Below are 20,139 nucleotides of genomic sequence, written 5' to 3'. Positions count from 1 at the left end.
GCAGAGCCCTGAAGGCACGAATTCATGTCCTGGCTAACAAACGAAGAATGGACTGTTTTCAGAGCATTTTGTTTTAAAGATGTATTTCCCACCAAAATTTAATTCCAAACAAAAATGCCAGGAATCGTGCGGGATCATAAACTATTTGTTCTTATTTATTCTGGAAAAGTTCAAGTGCACGTTTGCATTTGGAGATGGAGACGAGAGGATTTGTGTATGCATATGTCTTAACCAGGAGGCGGCAATTTTACATATGTGATTTACTTTAAACCACACTGCAAATAAATTCAACTTATTTTAATAAATAAAGGTGAGACACAACAAATGTTTGTTTGCATTTAGATTTACCCTGGTTGAATCATTGATCTCCATCTGAGCTAAGAGTTTGCCATTAATGCTGAAATTGCTGAACCGTCCTCGTTCATAGTAGATGATGCAGTGACCTTCACTAGATACTGAAATTAAGCGAGGATACAAGCAGTTTTCTGTTCCTTCCAGGGCTCTCAGCAAATCTCCAGTAATTGTGTGTACCAGACAAGGACCTTCTGTATATGAAAACATAATATATCATACATTTGCTGCTTATACAAACTATATACACTGTGTACAGAGGCAATGCATAACACACATTTAGATCACATTAGTCCTGCATAGATATAAGAAGATGCAATGTTTGCTTAAAGAATTAAAAATACGCAACAGAAAAAGAAATGCAAGAGCTAGCATATTAAGAAAACAGATACAACATGCCTAAAAGTGGCAGTTTATTATTTACTTAAACTGGTAGGAGTTTTTATTGATCTATCTCCCAAAATATTCTTCCTCTTTTCAAGCATTCAGAAGCCTCAGTCTTACTGTTTTCTTCCAACAACGTGAACTCTCTTTAGCCTGCCCATTCACATTAAACAGATGGGGCCCTATCAGTGACTAGTAGGAGCAACTCCCAGAGGGCATATAATCGTATCACTGCATATTTCTCCTACAGACAATGGCACTTCCTGTAGGTCCTCTCCCCCAATGAATGTGTTATATGCATAGATTTCAGTCCTGAATTGTTTTAACAATGGGTGTCATCTGACAGGCAACAGAGTTACTATGATATCTGGACAATAAGAGCTTTTAGGAAACCACGTTATAACTGCATTTACTCCAGAGAGATTTTAATATGAGATTTTAATGTCTTTTTATTACTGCTTATGAAAGAAAAAAAAATAGCTATGCAATCTACAATGTACATTTTAAGATGCAACACTAGGCTATTTCCATTTCAAGATCTATGAGAAAAGCTCTTTTGAAAGTGAGATCTGTATTCCTACTAAGAAAAAGAGTCTCTTCTGTGGTAAATGTAATGAGTCACAGTAAATACTAAATACTAATATTTTTTTTCTATGAATCACAGGATACTCCTGAACAGCACAGTAATCTCTTCCTTATAGAACTGGCTTATGACCCTGAAAGTAAATTCATACTGGCAGACTCAGCCACCTCACTTTAAGCCCTTCTAACTTCTCTGAAAATCACACAGCAGTTGGGTTGGCCCAGGTAGAATGAATCACAGTACCGGTGCATTTGCCTGTGAGGCCTCTGGTACAGGTTTTTATCTGTGTTTGCATAAAGCCTTATACAGAGAGACCCCAAGCCTGACTGGGTCCATGGGATACAACTGCAATGGAATTAAGTGATTTTCTCAAATAGTTGAGTTTCAGCTTTGGAAATACTGAAGTGCCAGAATGTTATAAGAAGTGATGCCTCCACTCTTAGAATAATTACCACATTCGATTTTTCAAAATAAAACTGTAATACCTTCATATTTAAGTGCACTGACAAACTGCCACTACCTCGGCTGAGCTGATTGGTCATGGACATGAAAAGGCACAAAGAAAATCTTCTGATTTAGGATGCTGCTGTAAAGACATACAGACTGACCGCTCTCTTTTGGGTTTGCTGGATAAGAATGTGCAAACATCAACCTGACGCACAGGATTTTTCTCAGGAGTCCTATATGTGCTGTCCCCCTGCCTCAGCAGGTTCTCTGGCGTGCTGTGTGTGTTATCGCAGTGCCACAGCCAGCTCCAGAGGTGCAGGCTCCCCACGAGGGAGCACAGGCAGCGCTCAGGCAGGAAGGCAGAGCAACACAGCGCTGCCGTGAAATGCAATCTAAGAAACTGGGAAAGGACTGGGAAGGGCAGAAACTGAAGAAGCAGCTTTAAAACAGGCATCTGCTGGAAAACAGCAATAAAAAGGGGATTTTCTCTCTCCATTTATATATGGAATAGAGTTTGAAGAGGAAGAACAGGAGAAGAGTAACTCAGGAGACAGACTGGGCCTCAGTTTCTCTGGATCAATTACAACATATTCTGATGTAAGAGTCTTTGGTCCTCCAGCAGCCTTTATTTCTGAAAAAATATAAGTTACCAAAGCATCACATACTTAATGAAGCAGAAGACAACTGAGTACAGATTCCAGCTATTTTAATAAGATGAAATTTAGAAAAAGATAGTTGGAAAGGGTACACTATTACGGCAGTAAGAGTGTACATAGCTGCCTTAAAAGATAAGAAATAGAAGTGCTGCAAGAAAAAACTTTAAGTCCAGCGTCACTGTACATTTTTTTCATAAATGTCTTGACTTCGCCTGCCACTGTTATGTAGTATTTCATTATCAGAGTTAATGACCCCTTAGGATTTCCTGTTAAAAATGCCTTTACTCAAAAGTTTCACACTCAGCTTTGAAAATAAATGTTGAGCTCCGAGGCACTATAAAGGATGATAACCCAGGAGCTCAGCTGTAAGCAAAAGCAGGCAGAACAAGCATCACATCCTTCTTACCCTCAGGAGCAGCAAACTTTTTAAAAAGAAGTACAAGGATGTCCATGGGGATGAATAAAATAAGCATCACTGTAGAAAGAGAAAGCAAGTAGCTGGACGTGGGTGTAGGAGTGGAGTGGAAATGAGATAGGAAGAAATATAAGGAAGAAGAACCTTAAGGAAGGACAAGGGTAATGTAAAGAAAGGAAATAAGAAGGGACAAGAGATAATGTAGCACAAAAGAAAATAAGAGAAGGGGAAGGCAAATAGGAAAGGGAAAGAGAAAACATATGCTGTTTGCCAAATTAAGAAAAGGAGCTGAATGAGAGAGGGCAGCAGGGGAAGAAAAGTGGGCATGAAATTAAGGGAAAAAGGAGAAGGTGGGCAGAACAAGTGAAATTTAACAAATGAAGGAGAAACAGAATAAGGAAAGATGAAGAAAATGCACATTGAGGCAGGTGCTTTATTTACATTGATTACCAGTTACACAGGAGACTGCTGCAGGTTTGGAAAGGCATTTTGAACATTTGTATTAGCAATTGTTGGATACTCTGGATTCTGTAGACAAGTAACAGGGAGAAAGCGCGAACAGATGGCTCAAAAAGTTTAATGGAAGAGAGGTAACAATAAACCTGCAAACTCCTCATTATTTGGAATCCACTACAAAAAGAAAACCCTACTGGATGAAATGTTGTCCACAGATCCCAAACCAAGCAAATTGACCCTGCTTCCCTTGCCAAGGAGACTGAGGTTAATGCTACAAATTGCCATTCAATTAAGATCAGGGTGGAGAACTTGGAGCTGGCCCTCCCTTAAATACAGGTCTTTATCAAACAGGTTTCTTCAAAATCAGTAGATGTCATTATGAATTATTGTACAAATTTTTATCAGCTACTCTTCCAGATCTAGGGGGAATAGTAGCACAGGCTGATGGTTGGAAGGAATGATCAACTTAATTTTTGTCTAAACCTCATAAGTCCAGATAGTAAATAATAATGTTCAGAGTAAGCTCCTGCAGATTCCCCCAGAATTACAATACATCTTAGTAGAGGAGACTTTGGATAATTAAAGTATATGTGGCTTGAGGGAAGACTGAGAAGTAACACTAAAAAAGGCTCTAAAAATGTTAAGACTTAAATCATAAAAACATTTCTGACCTTTAGCACCACTGATAACGAGTCCCAGCTCTGCACAGACTGACACACAGACAACTTCATGGTCATGACCAGTTAGAACAGCCCGAGGAGCTGGATAATCACCTGTTAGAAAAAAAACACAAGAAGAAAAACAAAAAAAGGAAACAACACAGGAATGCCAAACCAGACCTATTTTATCAACAAAAGAATGTTGCTGTAATTTGCTTTGAATCAGTAAGCATCAGAGAGGTGCAGTGTGCTTAAATATCTCATACTTAGGTTTCTGAGTAAAATACATTCAGATGTCATTAAGTTTCATAAGCACAGCTTCCCAATGCATTAATTCATACATTAATAAAAAGCAAATTTATTTGGTTTAGAAGTTACGGACTGCATGCTGTTTACGATACACAAATGATAACAATACATCACTGTTCTATGACCTAAAAATACTAAAAATGTATATTTCAGATAAAGAACATGAAGTGTGGTGGTATTAAAAGCAGCTGTAACATAAAGATCTGCTGTTGAACATATATGTCTCTAGACTTCTACTAGGAACCTAAAGAGTAGCATGAGTTGAGGATGTTCCTATATTAATGATCATAATTTGTTTCATGAAACTGAGGGTAGGAAAAGAAGAGAGGAGGAACAGGACTGTACGAGAAAGATACTACTGTTGCATAGACATTATTGATTCAGAGACACATTGAATGCTTATAGATTAAAATTATACCTAAAAATGGTTATGGGTATACAGTATTTTCTATATATCACTGTGGATACCTATGCCATTTTTATCACATTTAATTTATTAGAGTAGGACAGACTACTCCCAAAATATTTATTTTTTATAGTCAGGAGTGAAATGTATTTTATTTTGGGTTCAAACAAGTGGGCATTTATAGAGTGTTTATATGACAAATAACAACATTTCTGTTGTTTCTAATAATAAAAGATGCTGACATCTTAACAGTGAAACTCCTATATGCGGTAAGGAATTGCTCAGTATTTGATATTGCTTTGCCAGGCAAAGAAAGTTAATCAGTAACAAAAAATTAGCAATTTGCTAGATAACACAGATTTCATCTGGTTATATTTATTCTGTACAAATGAAATATAGAAAATAGGGAAATTCCAAAGGACTGGAGCTCTGCCAGTGTAGTTCAAATACTTAAAAATGATAAAAGAAATAACCGAGGGAACTACAGATGAATTACTGTAACATTAATCCTATGCAAAATAACAAAATGGTTAATCCACAGTTCTGTCAATAAAGAATTGGAAGCAAAAATTCCATTAATGCCAGTCACCATGCAGTACTGCAATGGGAGTCTTGTCAAGCAAGCTTCTTATCCGTTTTTGACAGGATGACAGGTATAGTTGATAAAGATGGCTATGTAAAATGGCCTCCATGTATTTTTTCAAGATATTTGTCTTAGTAATACAATGTTTTGATTTAAACCTGTTTTATATGGAACTGACAATGGACCACATGGATGGCAGAGAAGCTGGTTCAATGACAGATCTTAACATTTTTTGTCCATAGAAAGGTATCTACGATGAGCTACATATTAGGATATTGGAAATTAGGGTGTCCAATTAGGAGCTGGGAATTGACTCTTGATCAAATACTAACCAATAATGTTATCTGCAGGATAATATAAAATCTTTGCTGGTAAGATATGGTTGTATATAAAACTGATACAAAGATTCACGAGCAATTGTATAATGATGAAAGTCATCAATATAACATTCTCTGCAGTGCCTAGTTAAATAAAAAGGTAGCAAAATGTGTTTTATTTATTTTATTTATTTTGAATGCAGCCAGGTGGAAGGTTGACGCTCCTGGACAAGCACAAGCTCTGCTCACTGGAGAGGAGATTCTGTTCTGGAAGGCAGTGACACAGAGAAGGATTTATGGAGCCAGAAAGGAAAACTCCCTCAACATTAACTTTCAATGCAATACCCTAGAATAGTAAATAGGAGTCGAGAACTATCTTGCCATTTTAGACCACAAAGATTAAAGTCTTGTACCCACATTTACAGAAATGGAGGGTCACATAACTGATACAGAGAATAAGACAGGAGTCTGCACAGTGTTTAAAGTGTTTTCTCTCTTCACTGCACAGGCAGAAAAGCAGTGACTGGACCACCATAGCTGGGAGTCACAGGCGTGAAAGATGTCCAATAGCCCAGAAATCTATCTTGTAGCTAATGGCACAGCAAGGTCCAATGGGTGAATGACTGCACACATTTCAACCCTGAAATAAAATGCAGTTTCCTGACCGGAAAAAACAGTTAAACCCTAAAACAAATTAACAAGGGAATTACTGGAGTAGCTAAGCAATATTGCATGGGTTTCTGAAAGATAGCTTTAGGAATGGAGGCTTGGATAGACTTTGTGGGTCAATGAATGTAGTCTCTTTTATTGGAGACACTCACTTCGTATAAATCTGTTAATAAATTAGTGAAATGGCTATCTGGGTATGTGACTTGGAAGCATGTTCCAGACCTTTCCTCCTCTCAAGGAGAGAAGTATTCTGATTTTCAGTCTGAATTTATTCCTATCTACCTTGTATCTCTTTGTTCTTGTGTCAGTGTTGTCCTTTAGCTTCAGGTCTTTTCCCTCTCTTGTGTTTTCCCCAGTCATGCACTTACAGAAGAAATCAGCCCTCTCAGTCTTTCCTTTTGACTCTATTAAACAAACCAAACTCTCATAAACTCCTTTGAAGTGATGGGCTTGCCTTTTTTCAGTCATCATAGTAACTGTCTATGCCTGTCTAGCTCCAAGTTCTTTCTTAAAATTTGGGTAGCCAGAACTGTATATAACAATAGTTCTTGAAATTTTGGGGTGAATCTATAGTATTTCTAGCCAAATCCTAACATGTCCTGTCATCAAGATTTTAATAATAATTCCATGTATTTTACCATCTTTCTGAACCAGCTGAGAACTACCAACCATGGATTTATGGACTTCAGTTTTGGACCCAATAGTACAGGGTGGGTCAATCTACCTGGTCTTATCATTGGATTGTACAGACACATTAGCACTTTCCTATCTCTAATGAAAACAGCTACCCAATAAATCCTAGTTTCCCAATCTTTAACGTAGCCTGCAAGAAAAGAATCTTTCTTGTCTGGAAACTGAAGATGTGAACTGAAAACTGGGCTTTACTGCTAAGGAAGGATGGATGTTGGAAGAAACAGGGAAAGATGCTTTGTGTATCTTATCAAAGATTAGCTATATTTTGAGATTTAGATTTTTATAATTTCCCCATAAATGTTGCTGTTGAAACCCCATCTCCTGTTGAGGTTTTCTCCTCTCCAAGTGCGTAACAGAAAAGTGAAAAAAAATGCAATTCAACTAAATTCAGAGTTTTCCACTTGTTTTTTTTTCCTTCTGTATGCCCTCCTGGAAAAAAGAGGAATTATGCGCAAGGGTCATCTTGGCTTAAGCTCTGATTACAGAGGTGTATGCAGCAGTGTCATCAGACTGCAAGGGTGAATGGCTGAAATTACTCGATGGTTAGAAATTTTTTAAGGGAAAAGAAATAATGCAATTTTCAAAAGGACATTTTCCTCAGTGTTTCCTAGTAATAGTAAGAAACTGTAAAATTTCACTGTAATAGTAAGAAACTGTAAAATGTCAGAATATGAAAAATAAGCATATTTAATTGACTTCTTGATTTGTAATGGAAAATGCTTATAAGAAACAACTGCCCTGAAACATAGATCTTTGAGTCCTGTTTTTCAGTAAAGACAAATTAATAACGGAATATCATTATTAGGAGTAACAGTCCAACAGTAATTGAAAATGGGATTTTTCCCCTTAGGGCTCAAAGAAAAAATTATTCAGTGATACTTTCTACAGGAAAAGCTGTGGCATGGGGAAGAGAACTTCAGTCGTATTACATTTTATTGCTAAGGACAGAAGTTGTGAACTCCAGGCATCATTCAAAATGTAGCAAAATATTCTGTCACTGTCACATCACCACTGATAGATGCAGCCAGAGGTCAAAGGCTGCAGCTCTGAGGGAATTGCAGGTGAAAATATCCTACCTATGAACTAAGATACCATCACTGTAAACTCCCTGTGATTTCCCCAAAGGAGCACCTTTGAACCGAATTACTAGAGGGCAGAAGGAAAAAAAAAAAAAGTCTTGTATTTCCAAACAAGTAAGTTTTTCAACAAAGTCTAAAATAAAACACATCTTCCCTTCTCTCTGAAAAATATAATGCTTAATACTATTGTAAGGTTTTTCTGGAATAAATGGTGCTCTCATATGGTAAGGAAAAAAGAGAAGAAGAAAAGAAAGAGAACAGACAGTGTTACTATTTCTCTCATACTGTCCTTTTCCAGGAATAATGTACAGATTGGTATGGGGACACATCTAGGAGTCTTCTGTATAAAGAAGCATGAGAGCACAAGGCAAATTCCAGCTTCCATTTCATCTCTGACTTTGACAGAAGCAACTACAAGGCTATAGCTGAATTCTTTGTTGAAAAATAATTATTTGCTTTACTATTTACTTTACTATCAGCACTTTTGAGGGGATACTCTTCAGAAAAAGAAATCTTAGAAAATACTATGGCCTTCATGGAAGTGAAAATTTAATAGCCTTCTTGAATTTTTACTGTCAGAAAAAAAAAAACCAAAACTTCCTGGAGTTTGATGAAAAGATAAGGCTACAACAAACAAATAGGAATATTTCAAAATAGGAAATAGCCAACAACAATGTCCACAACATGAGGGAGCAGTGGTTGTAAAAGAAAGATTGTTGACAGAAAAATATTCATATATTCAAAATCTTCTCACCTCTGGCAGAATTGATTTATTTGTTGAGGAATGTGAGCAGCATTGTATATATATATACAAACAACTCACCAAGGTGGGTGAACTTTCAGATATCTTGGAACTATCCAGACCCCAAAAGGAAAAAAAGAGTGGAGGAGAGGAGAGTAAGGATTTGCAGTTTCTCTTCCTGTTTCTTCCACTAAATTGCTTTGAGAACTTTGGCAAGTCGCTGAACTGCCCTGTGATATACAGCTCCCATTGGGTATGCAGGGCATACCATGGGCACAGACATCTGTTGATAAAATGCTAGATATAACTGCATTAGTTCAGGTGTGTTATTGGCTCATTTACCTTTGCTTAGCAGTCTTAAGAGAGAGATGTCTTTGGCTATTAGAGTAGAGACGGTGCCACTAAAAATTACACACTGGTTTTCAAAGAGCTTGTGCTCTGGCAGAATAGTGGCAAGATACCTTATTTTAAAAATTAATACCTAAATTGTACAAACATATAAGTACTGTAATAGCTCTTTAAACATGCAAAGCAGATTGCATGTGTGCAATGTGCTTGCACAGGACCTTCAGACAGCCATCCAGTCCACTTGGTACAGAACACACTGGTGGTTATTTTTAAACTGCTGCCCTTTCAATGTTAAACTAGGGCATGTTATAGGGCGCTAAAATGTGCAGGGGTATAAAAGAATAAGTGAATACTCTGAGTTCAGGATAACTACTCTTTCAAGATACAAACTCACAAAACTTGCAATGCTCACAATTTTAAATTGTTTAAAAAATGTTATGTGAAAGGAACAAATAAAAGTATACTTTGTGACAGACAAAAAAAAATAAATACAGGTTAACTGGACAAAGATCCTTTATGGTAGCGCTTACCCTCCCTTTCAAGCATATACAGAATATACTCACTGGAGTAGGGTGAATTTTTAGCACCTCTGAGGATTATGCTATAATGCTAAACAAACCCAGCTTAGGGCTAATAGACACAATATTTTCCAATGGTCAGCACAGTTTCCATTAGAAAAAGCAGGGTTAACTCTCACACCTCTTGTGACCATCCTCTTGGAAGCTACAATAGGTAATGAGAAATGTCAAGTCCCAAGATCAATGAAATTTCAGGCTCTAGGGACAAAACAGGAATAGCATTGATCCTTTTAAAGAACACCAGTCAGAGGGTGAATGTAATATATTGCACAGAGAGGCTCAAGAGGATAAGCGGCCAAGTCCAACATACTTACCTGACAAAAAATTCAATCAGCTTTTAGCACAAGCTGCCTACGCTTCCTTTCTTTCATGCAGGAGTCTGATTCCAATTAAAGTGTGCAAATTAATTTTTATCACTTCCAAATTAGTTTCTGAATTTGTGTCTGTTTCAGATGAAAGCATCTGTCCCTCACTTTTCTGCAATTCTATCATCCACTTTGGTATCTGTTCAAAGACTCGGAGATAATTCTCATTTTCAAAGTCACTTGTTTGAAAGAGACATTCAATAAAGCAATCATAAAATATAAAAATAAAACAACTATAATGATACATGTTGAACTTCAGGGCATATCATGTACTCTCTTTGCTCCTTTTTGTGATGACTAATACAGTTGCTATGTGAGAAGAAATTTGTGTACAAATTAGCACTTAGCTAAAACAAAACCCTATATGTCATAAGAGAAAAAAAATCAAAACCAAATTGTCAAACTCCATCACAATAATTTTTCTATTCAATCTCTTAGAACTGCAAAGATTTACATTTGCCAGATCACTTCAAAGAATTAAAATAAGCAAACTATGTCCTTTGCATGTGCCGTGTCTTCCTAAGAGAAAACAGATTCCTTTCACTGTTCTCTCAACTGCAGCAGATTTATATAATGTGGTCATCAACTTAATAAGGTGCAGATTCAGATTACCTATTTCATATGGGCAATTTTGGCTTAGAAAGTAGGTATCTGACCCTGGCAAGATGACTAAGCTTCACTCAGTTCAGTGTTTTTCCCAAAGGTGGTACTTATCTAAGCAAGGATAAAGAAACAAAGGGAGGCTCAAATGTACATAAAAACACAAAAACCTGCATTTAACTCCCCTTCAGCCTAAAGGAATTCATGCCACATCTCTCACTTTCCAGGAGCATCCCCAGGCACCAGCCTCTAATCTAGGCCGGAAAAGGACATTTTCTATTCACCACTATTAGAGCTTAGCCATTACGTAGCCTTGAAACCAATTTTCGTCAGAACAGAGAAAGTATAAGTAGAGAGACAATTTGTCCTACAGACTGCTGTTGAAGGTATGAAGTTTTGGTTCCTGATTTCTAGATTTATCTCTATTTTTATCCAAACATTATGTCATATAAGATTGATAAACAGGCGTAGAGAAAATAATTTTGCTTTCCACCAAAGCTGGAGGTTCACAGGGGGGCCCTTCCCACATTAATTTATAGCCTGATAGTCAGCATATGCTTGTGAATATGGGAATGTGGGTTTGAATTCCCTGAGTCTCTGGAGGCCAAGAACTTAAGTCTCCCACTTCCTGAACAAACATGCTAACTAGAAGGGTTTTTGCAAGCTACTTTTGAAAGCTACTCCATGGAAAACATTGTGTTTAAAATCTGGTAAATTTTCAGTCTTCTCACAGCAATTATGAGAAGTGTCAAGACATTGTGACAAGCGCAAACTGAACCAGAAACTCCTTTTTGATACTTACTGTAGAATAAAAGTGATAACTTAATAAATGCTTTGATTGGAAAAATTATTTTTAACTTATAAAAGGAAGCTCACTATGCTCTCATAGGCATGTTTTCAACTACTGAGCTGGAGCAGACACTTGCAAGAGTCTTATCCAAGACACAATATTTCTCTATTCTCCTCTCTAAACCAGAGCTGGTTCTGTATTTCCCACAGACACAGCTGAGGTCACCCTCTGAGCACATGCCTGCACAGGTATTTCAGCAGAAGGCTCTCTGTAAGTCCAGTAGGGTAGGTTATTGACATATGTGTTGCTTAGTAAAGATTTATCTAACTCATGGATTCTGGAATATGGAGTTTTAGCAGAACTGGTAAGGAGTTTGTTCTGACAATCTTTTGCCCCAGAGTATTTCACACTAAATGATTGTGATCATTATGTTTTCTAATGAAATGGTATCTACATTTTTCTATACAAATGTTAAACTACATAAACTGTTTAGGACTGGGGGCCTGCTCCACCACCCCCCCACCCCCCCTTAACATTTTCTGAAACAACTAAAATTCCTTTTGGTAATTGGGTGCATTGAGGCTGAAATTGATAATTAACTGTCTTTCAGCTTAAAAGATCATTATAAAGTCAAGCATCTAACCCAGATAATTACTATAGCTGACATTTTTCTTTGAATTCTTCTTCACCTTCTTACAGCCTGTGATATAAAATACCTTATCTGTGTCTCCAGATGACAGCTTTCAAAAAACTAATCTCCCCTTTTTTTCCCGGACAATATCATCTACATCTTTCTGGAAATACATTCCAAAGATGTTAACTAATTGGATTTGACCTACAGTGAACATCTCACTTTCATTTTCCCTACAAGGTAATCCTAATCTTCTACCAATAAATCTAGAAGAGTAGATTAGGAAGTACTTCTTTACTACTTTGGTGGCTTAAACTATGTAAAACTTCAAACGTGTTCATAAGGATTGTTGACAATGTTTCAGTCCTGAAAATTAGTATACAGGCAATCAGTCATACAACAAGCTACCATGTCTATTCATGGTAGGGAACAGAATCTAGAGTCAGTACTTCAGCAAAAGATTTAGTAATTGTAGAAGCAGGTCCTTCAGGCATATAAACACTAACGTGATCTATCCTTACTGATGTATGTTCATGAAAAGTCAAAGTAGCTGTTAATAAGAATATGTTTACAACTAACACATGAAGTTCTGGTTAAAGTACAGTACCAGTACATAATTAGCATATCCATGTTAACTTTAATCCAATGAGTAGAGATAGCAATAATAGTGATGACATCCTTCTTCCTCAACACCAGTCTTCAACATGTCTTCAACATGGTAGTAAGAAATCTGATCAATATATTTGGAAGCTAGCACAGCGGATTTAGCTATTTAATCTTCCTGGGTGCTGCTATCTGTGCCTGTGAAATTACATTTGTGTGGACATGACTATCTGCAACACAGTCTCCCATTAATCTGACTATAAGGCCTTTTCTTCAGCAAAACAGTGCCTTATCCATATAGAGGCAGATAGAGAGAGAGCAAATCATATGATTGGGTTTTGTTTTCATTGACTACTGTCAGCTGACTGATATTCTTTCTTCTCATAAAATTAAAGTTCTCCAAGGCAGATAATTCCAAAGTTACGCAACTGAGATATTAAACCTGAGATTCCAAAAAGTACCACCTCCTTGCATTCAGATACGTTCATGATGAGAAATAGGTATCAGAATTAAAATAAATTTATCTGCAAAAGAAGTGGAGCGGTTTGTATCAGCCAGTCTGTCCAAGGCTGGGTAATACACGGCAAGGCTGTCCAAGCCCCACATAATCAAAGGAAGTAAAGGAAAAGTCTTACATTTTAAATTCAATGAAAGGAGCAAGCTCTTACATTTTTTCTGACTCTCAGCACGGAAATTACTAATATTTGATACGAATCACACAGGCATCTAAATAAGCAAAACGGCATCAAGCTAAACAGAGTGTCCTGAAATGAAATTATTTTTCAGACTGAATTTCTCCCTATCTGAGAATTAAGTGCTAAAAAAGCCATGGAATACACATAAAAATTAGGAAAAAATGTTAGGAGAATACAATTTAACATTTTTTCCCCTCCATTCTCTCTGTGTTATAAAAGCAAAAGAAAGACAGGTGAGAAAGTGAGGTTTTTCTCTGTCTCCTCCCCTTTGCTCTGCTTAAAGAAAAAATGGAAGAAATTAAAACATAATAAAAAACCTGCTGGCACAAAATTAACAAAATATGTACTTTGTAACAAATAATACACTTTTCTACAAGGCATTCAGTTGAAGTAATACTTTCACTTAGATGTCTGTAGCTGACAGGTCTACAACTGCCTCCAGTCAATACTTGAACCAGAGATCAAAAATGATAGCGATGGATTCCTCTATGTTTATCTAAAGGCGGAATATCTTTGTGCTGAAAATAATCATTAGAATTCAGAATGTGCTTTAAATGAAAATGTGCACAGATTTAGCGTTGCACAAAACAGCTCTAGTATATGGATAAAAGTTGCTCTTGTCTTTAGCTGTGGTCACATTTCTGGCTTTGGTGAAGGGACCTTGTAAATTAGTAGTGCACTTTAAGCATCTTCCTATATAAATTAATATAATTATGATTGTGTCCCCTTCACTCTGCAAAGCACTGATAGTTAGTCCCCTACAAATGAAATGTAAACTCTTCCTGACATTTTATCTTTTTCTATTTTTATTCAGTCACATTGCTTCTCCAAAGGTTTGCTCGCTATAGAAAGACCTTTCTCAAAGAGACTCATTTAATTCCGTGGCATGTGAGACATTCCTTTTTTGAAAAGGCGAGCAGCTGATATAGCATGCTGTAGCACAAAAGGAGTATGTTAAAATGCCAAAAAATATTTCTGGGGAAAAGAAAGTCAAAATATAGTGATATACATCCTGTCACTTAAAGGCCATAGCCGTCTTGTTCTAGTTTATGATGACATGATGCTATAAGTGATAAAGGCAATTATGAATTTAAGAATTACTCCCATACTATTATCTGTTACCACGCACAGACTGTTTCAGCATTTTTTTGGCTAGTACTCAATGAATTGCTTAGCATGTGGTGCTCTTCTTATACCAACTTTCAACCTGTAAGTGAAGTAATTGATACATTTGGTAATACCTTCTGAAGCTGACAGAAGGAATGCTAAAAATGAGTAGGTGTGACAGAGGACCTCTCAGGAAGGTGTTTTTTACAGTATATACTTACTGCTATTTGGATTGTCACCTATAATATGATGTCGGCCACTCCAGTACCAAAGCAGCAATGTAGCATCACGAGACCCAGACACGATGTAGCAATCACCACCGATATAGGACTCTGATCTGGCAAGGCAAGTCACGACATCCCAGTGGCCAAACACAATCTGAGTTAATTTTCCTGGTGGGAATGCAAAGTGATACAAATTCAGTTTTATTAAGTACTTGCAGCATTTAGAAATCATTAACTAAATCATTAACAAATATTCAGTTCAAATGTAATTTTTGCCTCATGTGCCTTAATTAGAGTTCACTGCATGCTACAACAAGATTAAAAAATCACAAAGACAAAACTTCTTGTTTTCTCTTTTTATGTTCCTATTGAGGGCTGTGCTCTGTGTCAATCCATAGCCTAACCCTTATCTCTGAAAATCAAGTCAGTGCTGCAGTCACTGAATATTTAGTGGAGTTATTGCTCCGTCAGTATTTAAGCAATGGTGTTAGAACACTATTTGTGAATTTCATGAATGATATGCATAAGACAGCACATGAACTTTTCCATAATGGTGCTACATTGTTATATTAAAAATCTGTATTTGTTCTATGTTAATGTCAAACTAAGGTTTACTATGATCATCACCTCCTTCTTTCTATTATTGCAATTAGTTTTTAGCAATATACAGAATGATATTAGGCTAAGCAATCAGACAAAGAAACAATATATTGGTTCCTGGTAGCAGGCTATGCAACCTACTTCCTTGTTACATGAAATAGAGATAGAAACAATACAGCCATGAAAATATTGTAACAAAAATTTTGGTTGATCCTTTTGATATGATTGATTCCCTGAATATAACTATGGTTTTCAAAAGTTACCACTAACAAAATTGTATGCTCTTCCATTTCCTTTTACATCCTTTATCTTCAAAAAAAAAAGCATCTTAAAGCTATTATGCTCAAACAATAATGAAGGATTTTATAAACTGCCCTCTACCATTTATTGAGGGGTAAGCACAGGCATTAGATATGGTAGTATTAAAACAACTGTCCACTTTGTGACCTAAGAAGGAACAGGTGATTGTATTTAGGGTCACCTGTTTCCGTAGAATAAACTCGAAAGCTCTTGTCCCAGAAACCACAGATAAGAATGTAGCGATTATCTGCTGTGACCACGAAGCAATGTGCATTGATCTGGATGCTCTGATCCACAAGGTCTGTGATCTGCCGTTTGTTCACACCAGAGTTATTGGCTGTAACGAAATGCAAAACACATTTTACAAGTAAACCATTCCAACACCTTCCTGTCATCCACTTACAGGAGAAAATGAATACATTTAACTTTCAATGAACTGTGAATTTGTTATTGAGTAAGCATTTTGAATATGAACATTTAGAGCTGTCTATATGGGTGTCAGAAATACAAAATTATTGTGAGATTTCTGGTTTCCCTTTGAATAAGACAAAAGATTTTACAGGAGATGACAATTTCTTATAAACTGCCTGATGCACTGCATAATACATGGTAATATTCTGTGCTGAAGTACTCTCCAAAACCAAACTGAACTAGGGGAAAGTGATGGAAGTGCATTTCAAATCCCAAGTCAATGCTAACAACACTGCGGAAAGTCAATTCTTGCTGGTTGGTACCTCTCCTACAGAAAACATCCCAGCTTGTGTTGTGTGACCTTGACATCCCCCATACCTGCAGAAGCTTAACCAGATCAAAGATGTAAGGATTCAACCAATGAAGGAATTTAAATTGAATGTGCTTTTTTTAACACTGTCTTCTCATCTGTTCCTCAAGCAGGGAGCCAGGCCATGGGCAGTAATGTTAAAAGAGGCAATACCGCCTGGAAATTCTCCCAGACAGAGGGAAAAGGAATGGTTCATACAGAATCCCACCACCCCCACTGTCAGATGGAGCTAATGTGCTATTTACTTCCTGTGATGCACAACAGACAGGATTTGGCAATACAATAAAGGTGTGTTCCCTCTCACCTATTATTAACTTTCTAAAAGTTCAGTATATAATCTAGGTTAATTATCTACTCTCCCTCTATACTCACTGGAGAGAGAGACATCGCTTCACATGGCAAGCCATCTCACGCTGTAATAGCTGTCCAAGTGCTAGACAACTCCAGAGGACAGTTTCTCTTCCTACAGTAGATATGAAGGGACTCTTGACAACTAACTTCAGATAACTGAAGTTAGGCGAGATAAAACTCACTCTGAGAGACATGTTTCTCCTACCGTAGGAACACGACTTAATGCAGATAATATCCTGAAATTTCTTTTGTCCTTATTTTTGGTTACTCTACTTAAATTGCTCACAACTGCATGAAATAAGAGACTCAACCAAAAAAATCCCTATTTTAAATTTGCTTGTAAAAGTTAATACCATGTTTGTGTACATTCCAAGAACACGTATTTAAATTACCAGACCTTTTATGTCCATCCACTGAAAGATAATGAATAAAAAATAACTCAAGTTTCCAGAACAGGTGGGCACAATAGTTGTGCCCTAGCTTTTGAGAGGAAAATCTGAAGAGAAAACCATTGTCATTATATGAGCAAATGAAGCATACAGAATGAGAAAGCTAACTCTCCTGAGGTACTTGTATATAAATCTTTCAACCGTGAATATTGACACAGACAAAAAAGGAACTTTTCATCTGGAAATGTTTAAAAATGCATTTTTTCTCACCGAAGCTGCAAAATAGGCTCTAAGAATCTTCCCTATCCACAATTTCTGTCTCAAAAATATATCTACTGCAAAAAAATAAACCACAAAGCAAATAGTTGCAATTAAAAGAGAAATAATGATCATTAGGAATACAAGTCCTGTAATTGCTCTAACAGTTTAAGCAGATGCTATTTCTCAAAATACTTCACTTCCTCCAATATTTTTGGATTTAAAAAATACAATCATGCATCAATTTAAATTCCAGCCTTTTCTTTATTAATTTAGTGATGCCAACTAAAACAATCCTAATCATAAATTGTATGAAAAGAAATGGGTCTGCATCTGCACTGATATACACATTGCTGTCTGTAAGAAATGAAAATATGTGAACTCTACCAGACCCTAACATTTTATTTTACTAATATGACCTGATAAGAGAACAGAATTATAGATATGGGCTGACAATGTAACTGACTTAATTGGTTGTTTCTTGAATACCAATTGTTGGTGATGTTAATAACAAATAGCACTCATGTGATTCATTCAGCATCAATAGCTAACACTTTTAGTTCTCCAGGATTGACAAGAACAAATATTTTCCTATCTTCTGTGTTAAATGAAGCATAATATACAAATATAGCTTAATCAATAATTCTTGAAAATGACATTATCAAATATATCACTACATTTTCATCTCGACATACCAATCAATGGATCCATTTCGATTGGAAGATGGTGGGCTTGATCCAAAGAATATCCTGGGGCTCCCCGAAGGCCTAAACATGAAAGGAAGAATAAAGCGCATAGGAACCTTGTTGTCTAAATTTTTTACGTGATTTTTCTAGGTTTAAAACTGCATTATAGCATTTTTATATATAAAAAAGTAATTTCTTACTATTACTTGTTCTATGAATCTTTTAAGATTTCTTCCTCTGTGCTACAGAAATATGCATTTGTTAATTCTTTGGTTATGTAATAGTAACTATAAATGTATGAGCGCTAATTTCATCACAATTTCTGCAGCCACAAACATTCATTAAATAACTAATTTAAAATAGTATAACAGAGAATTTTTTACATTTGAGCACTGGGTGAGATTTAATAATAGCACAGAAAAGAAGAATAATTGGATTAAACATTGTTATGAGTTTCTTATATAGGGAAACCAGTAAGTGACAGAAACTTGGACCTTTTCATGGATTTATCTAGAGTTTTTAGCTGGGAAAGTGTGGCCTACAGTAAATTTGCCACAATTATTCTTATTACTTCTGTCTTGAGCAGTCCTTAAGCTGTTCATCAGCAGCTCCATATTTAGCGCTATCTGCTCTCATGCATAGATAGCATTGCTTTGCTCTCCTGAGTACCTTTCCTACCATATAAATCACAACGGCCACTACTGAAAAGACAATTTTTGTGTGAAAACTGCCATGTTGCACAAGAATATCCTCCATAAGAGATACAGAGTTCTGGAGAATAAACTCCGAGTGCAAACTGATGACGGAGATTGCTATGTTCTTGGGCCTTGTGTGGCTTAGTTCACATTTCTAACTCTACTGCTTTCAATAGATCAAAGATAATGATGCAGGCTTGAAGACGTGGTGAAGTGCTGTATTTTATATGATGTCTGTCTCGATCCCCAGTTAGAAGGAATTGCAGTGAGAGGGCACTTGAGTGGTTAAATCCTAATCCACGTTAGAAAAGTGCATAGTTTCCTGACTATGCTGAACAAGAATTCCCATGAGCGCAGCTTTTTCTAGTTTCAAATGTTTCTGCCTCATATTACACATCGGGAACTCTCCACTAATGACCTTTGTATTCAGTAATAATTGTTATTTTCTACTACTGCTAAAGGCAACTGGAGGAGGTAAAAGAAAACAGAGTCTACAGCTGGCCCTGCCAGCTTCCAAAAAGCACTGCTCTGAGAACTTCTCCTTCCTTCCTTTCTCTCTCTTCTTTCAAAATCAAACCAGTTTGGGACAGATCTTTACTAGTATTAACTTAGATTCATTTGATTCTACTGTGAGATGGCTATGTAAATGCCTTTCATTGTGTATAAACTCTTAATTATAAAGCTCTACGTACATTCCACGACAGTAAAAGTGCTCTGTGTGTACATTTCTGTAGATGAACCTATCCTGCTTGTTTGTTTGTAAACAGAGAACAGCAACATTCTGAATACATGTGACATTTTAGTATTCATGCTAAAATTATTTAAGCATTCAGAATAGAAGTCACATTAAAACTTATATTACTATTCAATAACTCACAGTGGTATTAACTTCACTTGCTCTGATAGTTCCCCTAATGCATGCCTATAAGGGAATTCCCATTCATTCCTCTAATATATTGCTTGTAACACTGGTCTTTAGACAGCCTTTGCATAAGAGGTGGGATCTATTTCACCTGACTTGGATTATTTATTGAGGAGGTGTTTACATTTAAGTCTATTGGAGGTACACATCTACGCTAAATCTCACAAATCCCTCTGCAGAAGGACCTATTTTGTCCAGGCAGTTCTCTTGTGCTGCAAAGAGGGGAGGATTTTTCTTTTTTTGCCTAGTCCCTACAAAGTTCCTGAGTCAGTTCCCGAGTCACACTCTCAAACACCAGGTACCTTCTTGTTTTTCCCAGGTGGTAAGAAATGTTCAAAAGTTTCCAGATGCTGCAACATAAGAGCTATCACAGCAGGAAGCTACCTTAGAAAATGAAACCTGTTCATTCCCATTCAGGGTAGCAGCTCATGGCCCCACTACCTGTTTAGCAATCCCTGGGACAATCT

At 36.7% G+C, this 20,139-nt stretch overlaps 1 protein-coding gene across 4 annotated transcripts in view; it reads right to left on the bottom strand.

Annotated features, from left to right (window-relative positions):
* NBEA (neurobeachin) overlaps nt 1–20,139 on the bottom strand; it is a gene marked incomplete at its 5' end in the record, with an annotated part of 522,572 nt that overhangs the window by 2,952 nt on the left and 499,481 nt on the right. For all 4 annotated transcript variants that reach the window (XM_082332788.1, XM_082332786.1, XM_082332789.1 and 1 more), the window contains 5 exons: nt 349–545; nt 3,964–4,065; nt 14,688–14,858; nt 15,772–15,927; nt 18,065–18,136. In XM_082332788.1, the coding sequence (XP_082188914.1) occupies nt 349–545; nt 3,964–4,065; nt 14,688–14,858; nt 15,772–15,927; nt 18,065–18,136 (698 nt within the window). The remainder of the gene's footprint in view (nt 1–348; nt 546–3,963; nt 4,066–14,687; nt 14,859–15,771; nt 15,928–18,064; nt 18,137–20,139) is intronic.

The sequence above is a fragment of the Platalea leucorodia genome (genome assembly GCF_965183815.1).
Source record: "Platalea leucorodia genome assembly, chromosome: 2".
Taxonomy (NCBI): Eukaryota; Metazoa; Chordata; class Aves; order Pelecaniformes; family Threskiornithidae; genus Platalea; species Platalea leucorodia.
This window is presented reverse-complemented; position numbering and strand designations above follow the sequence as displayed.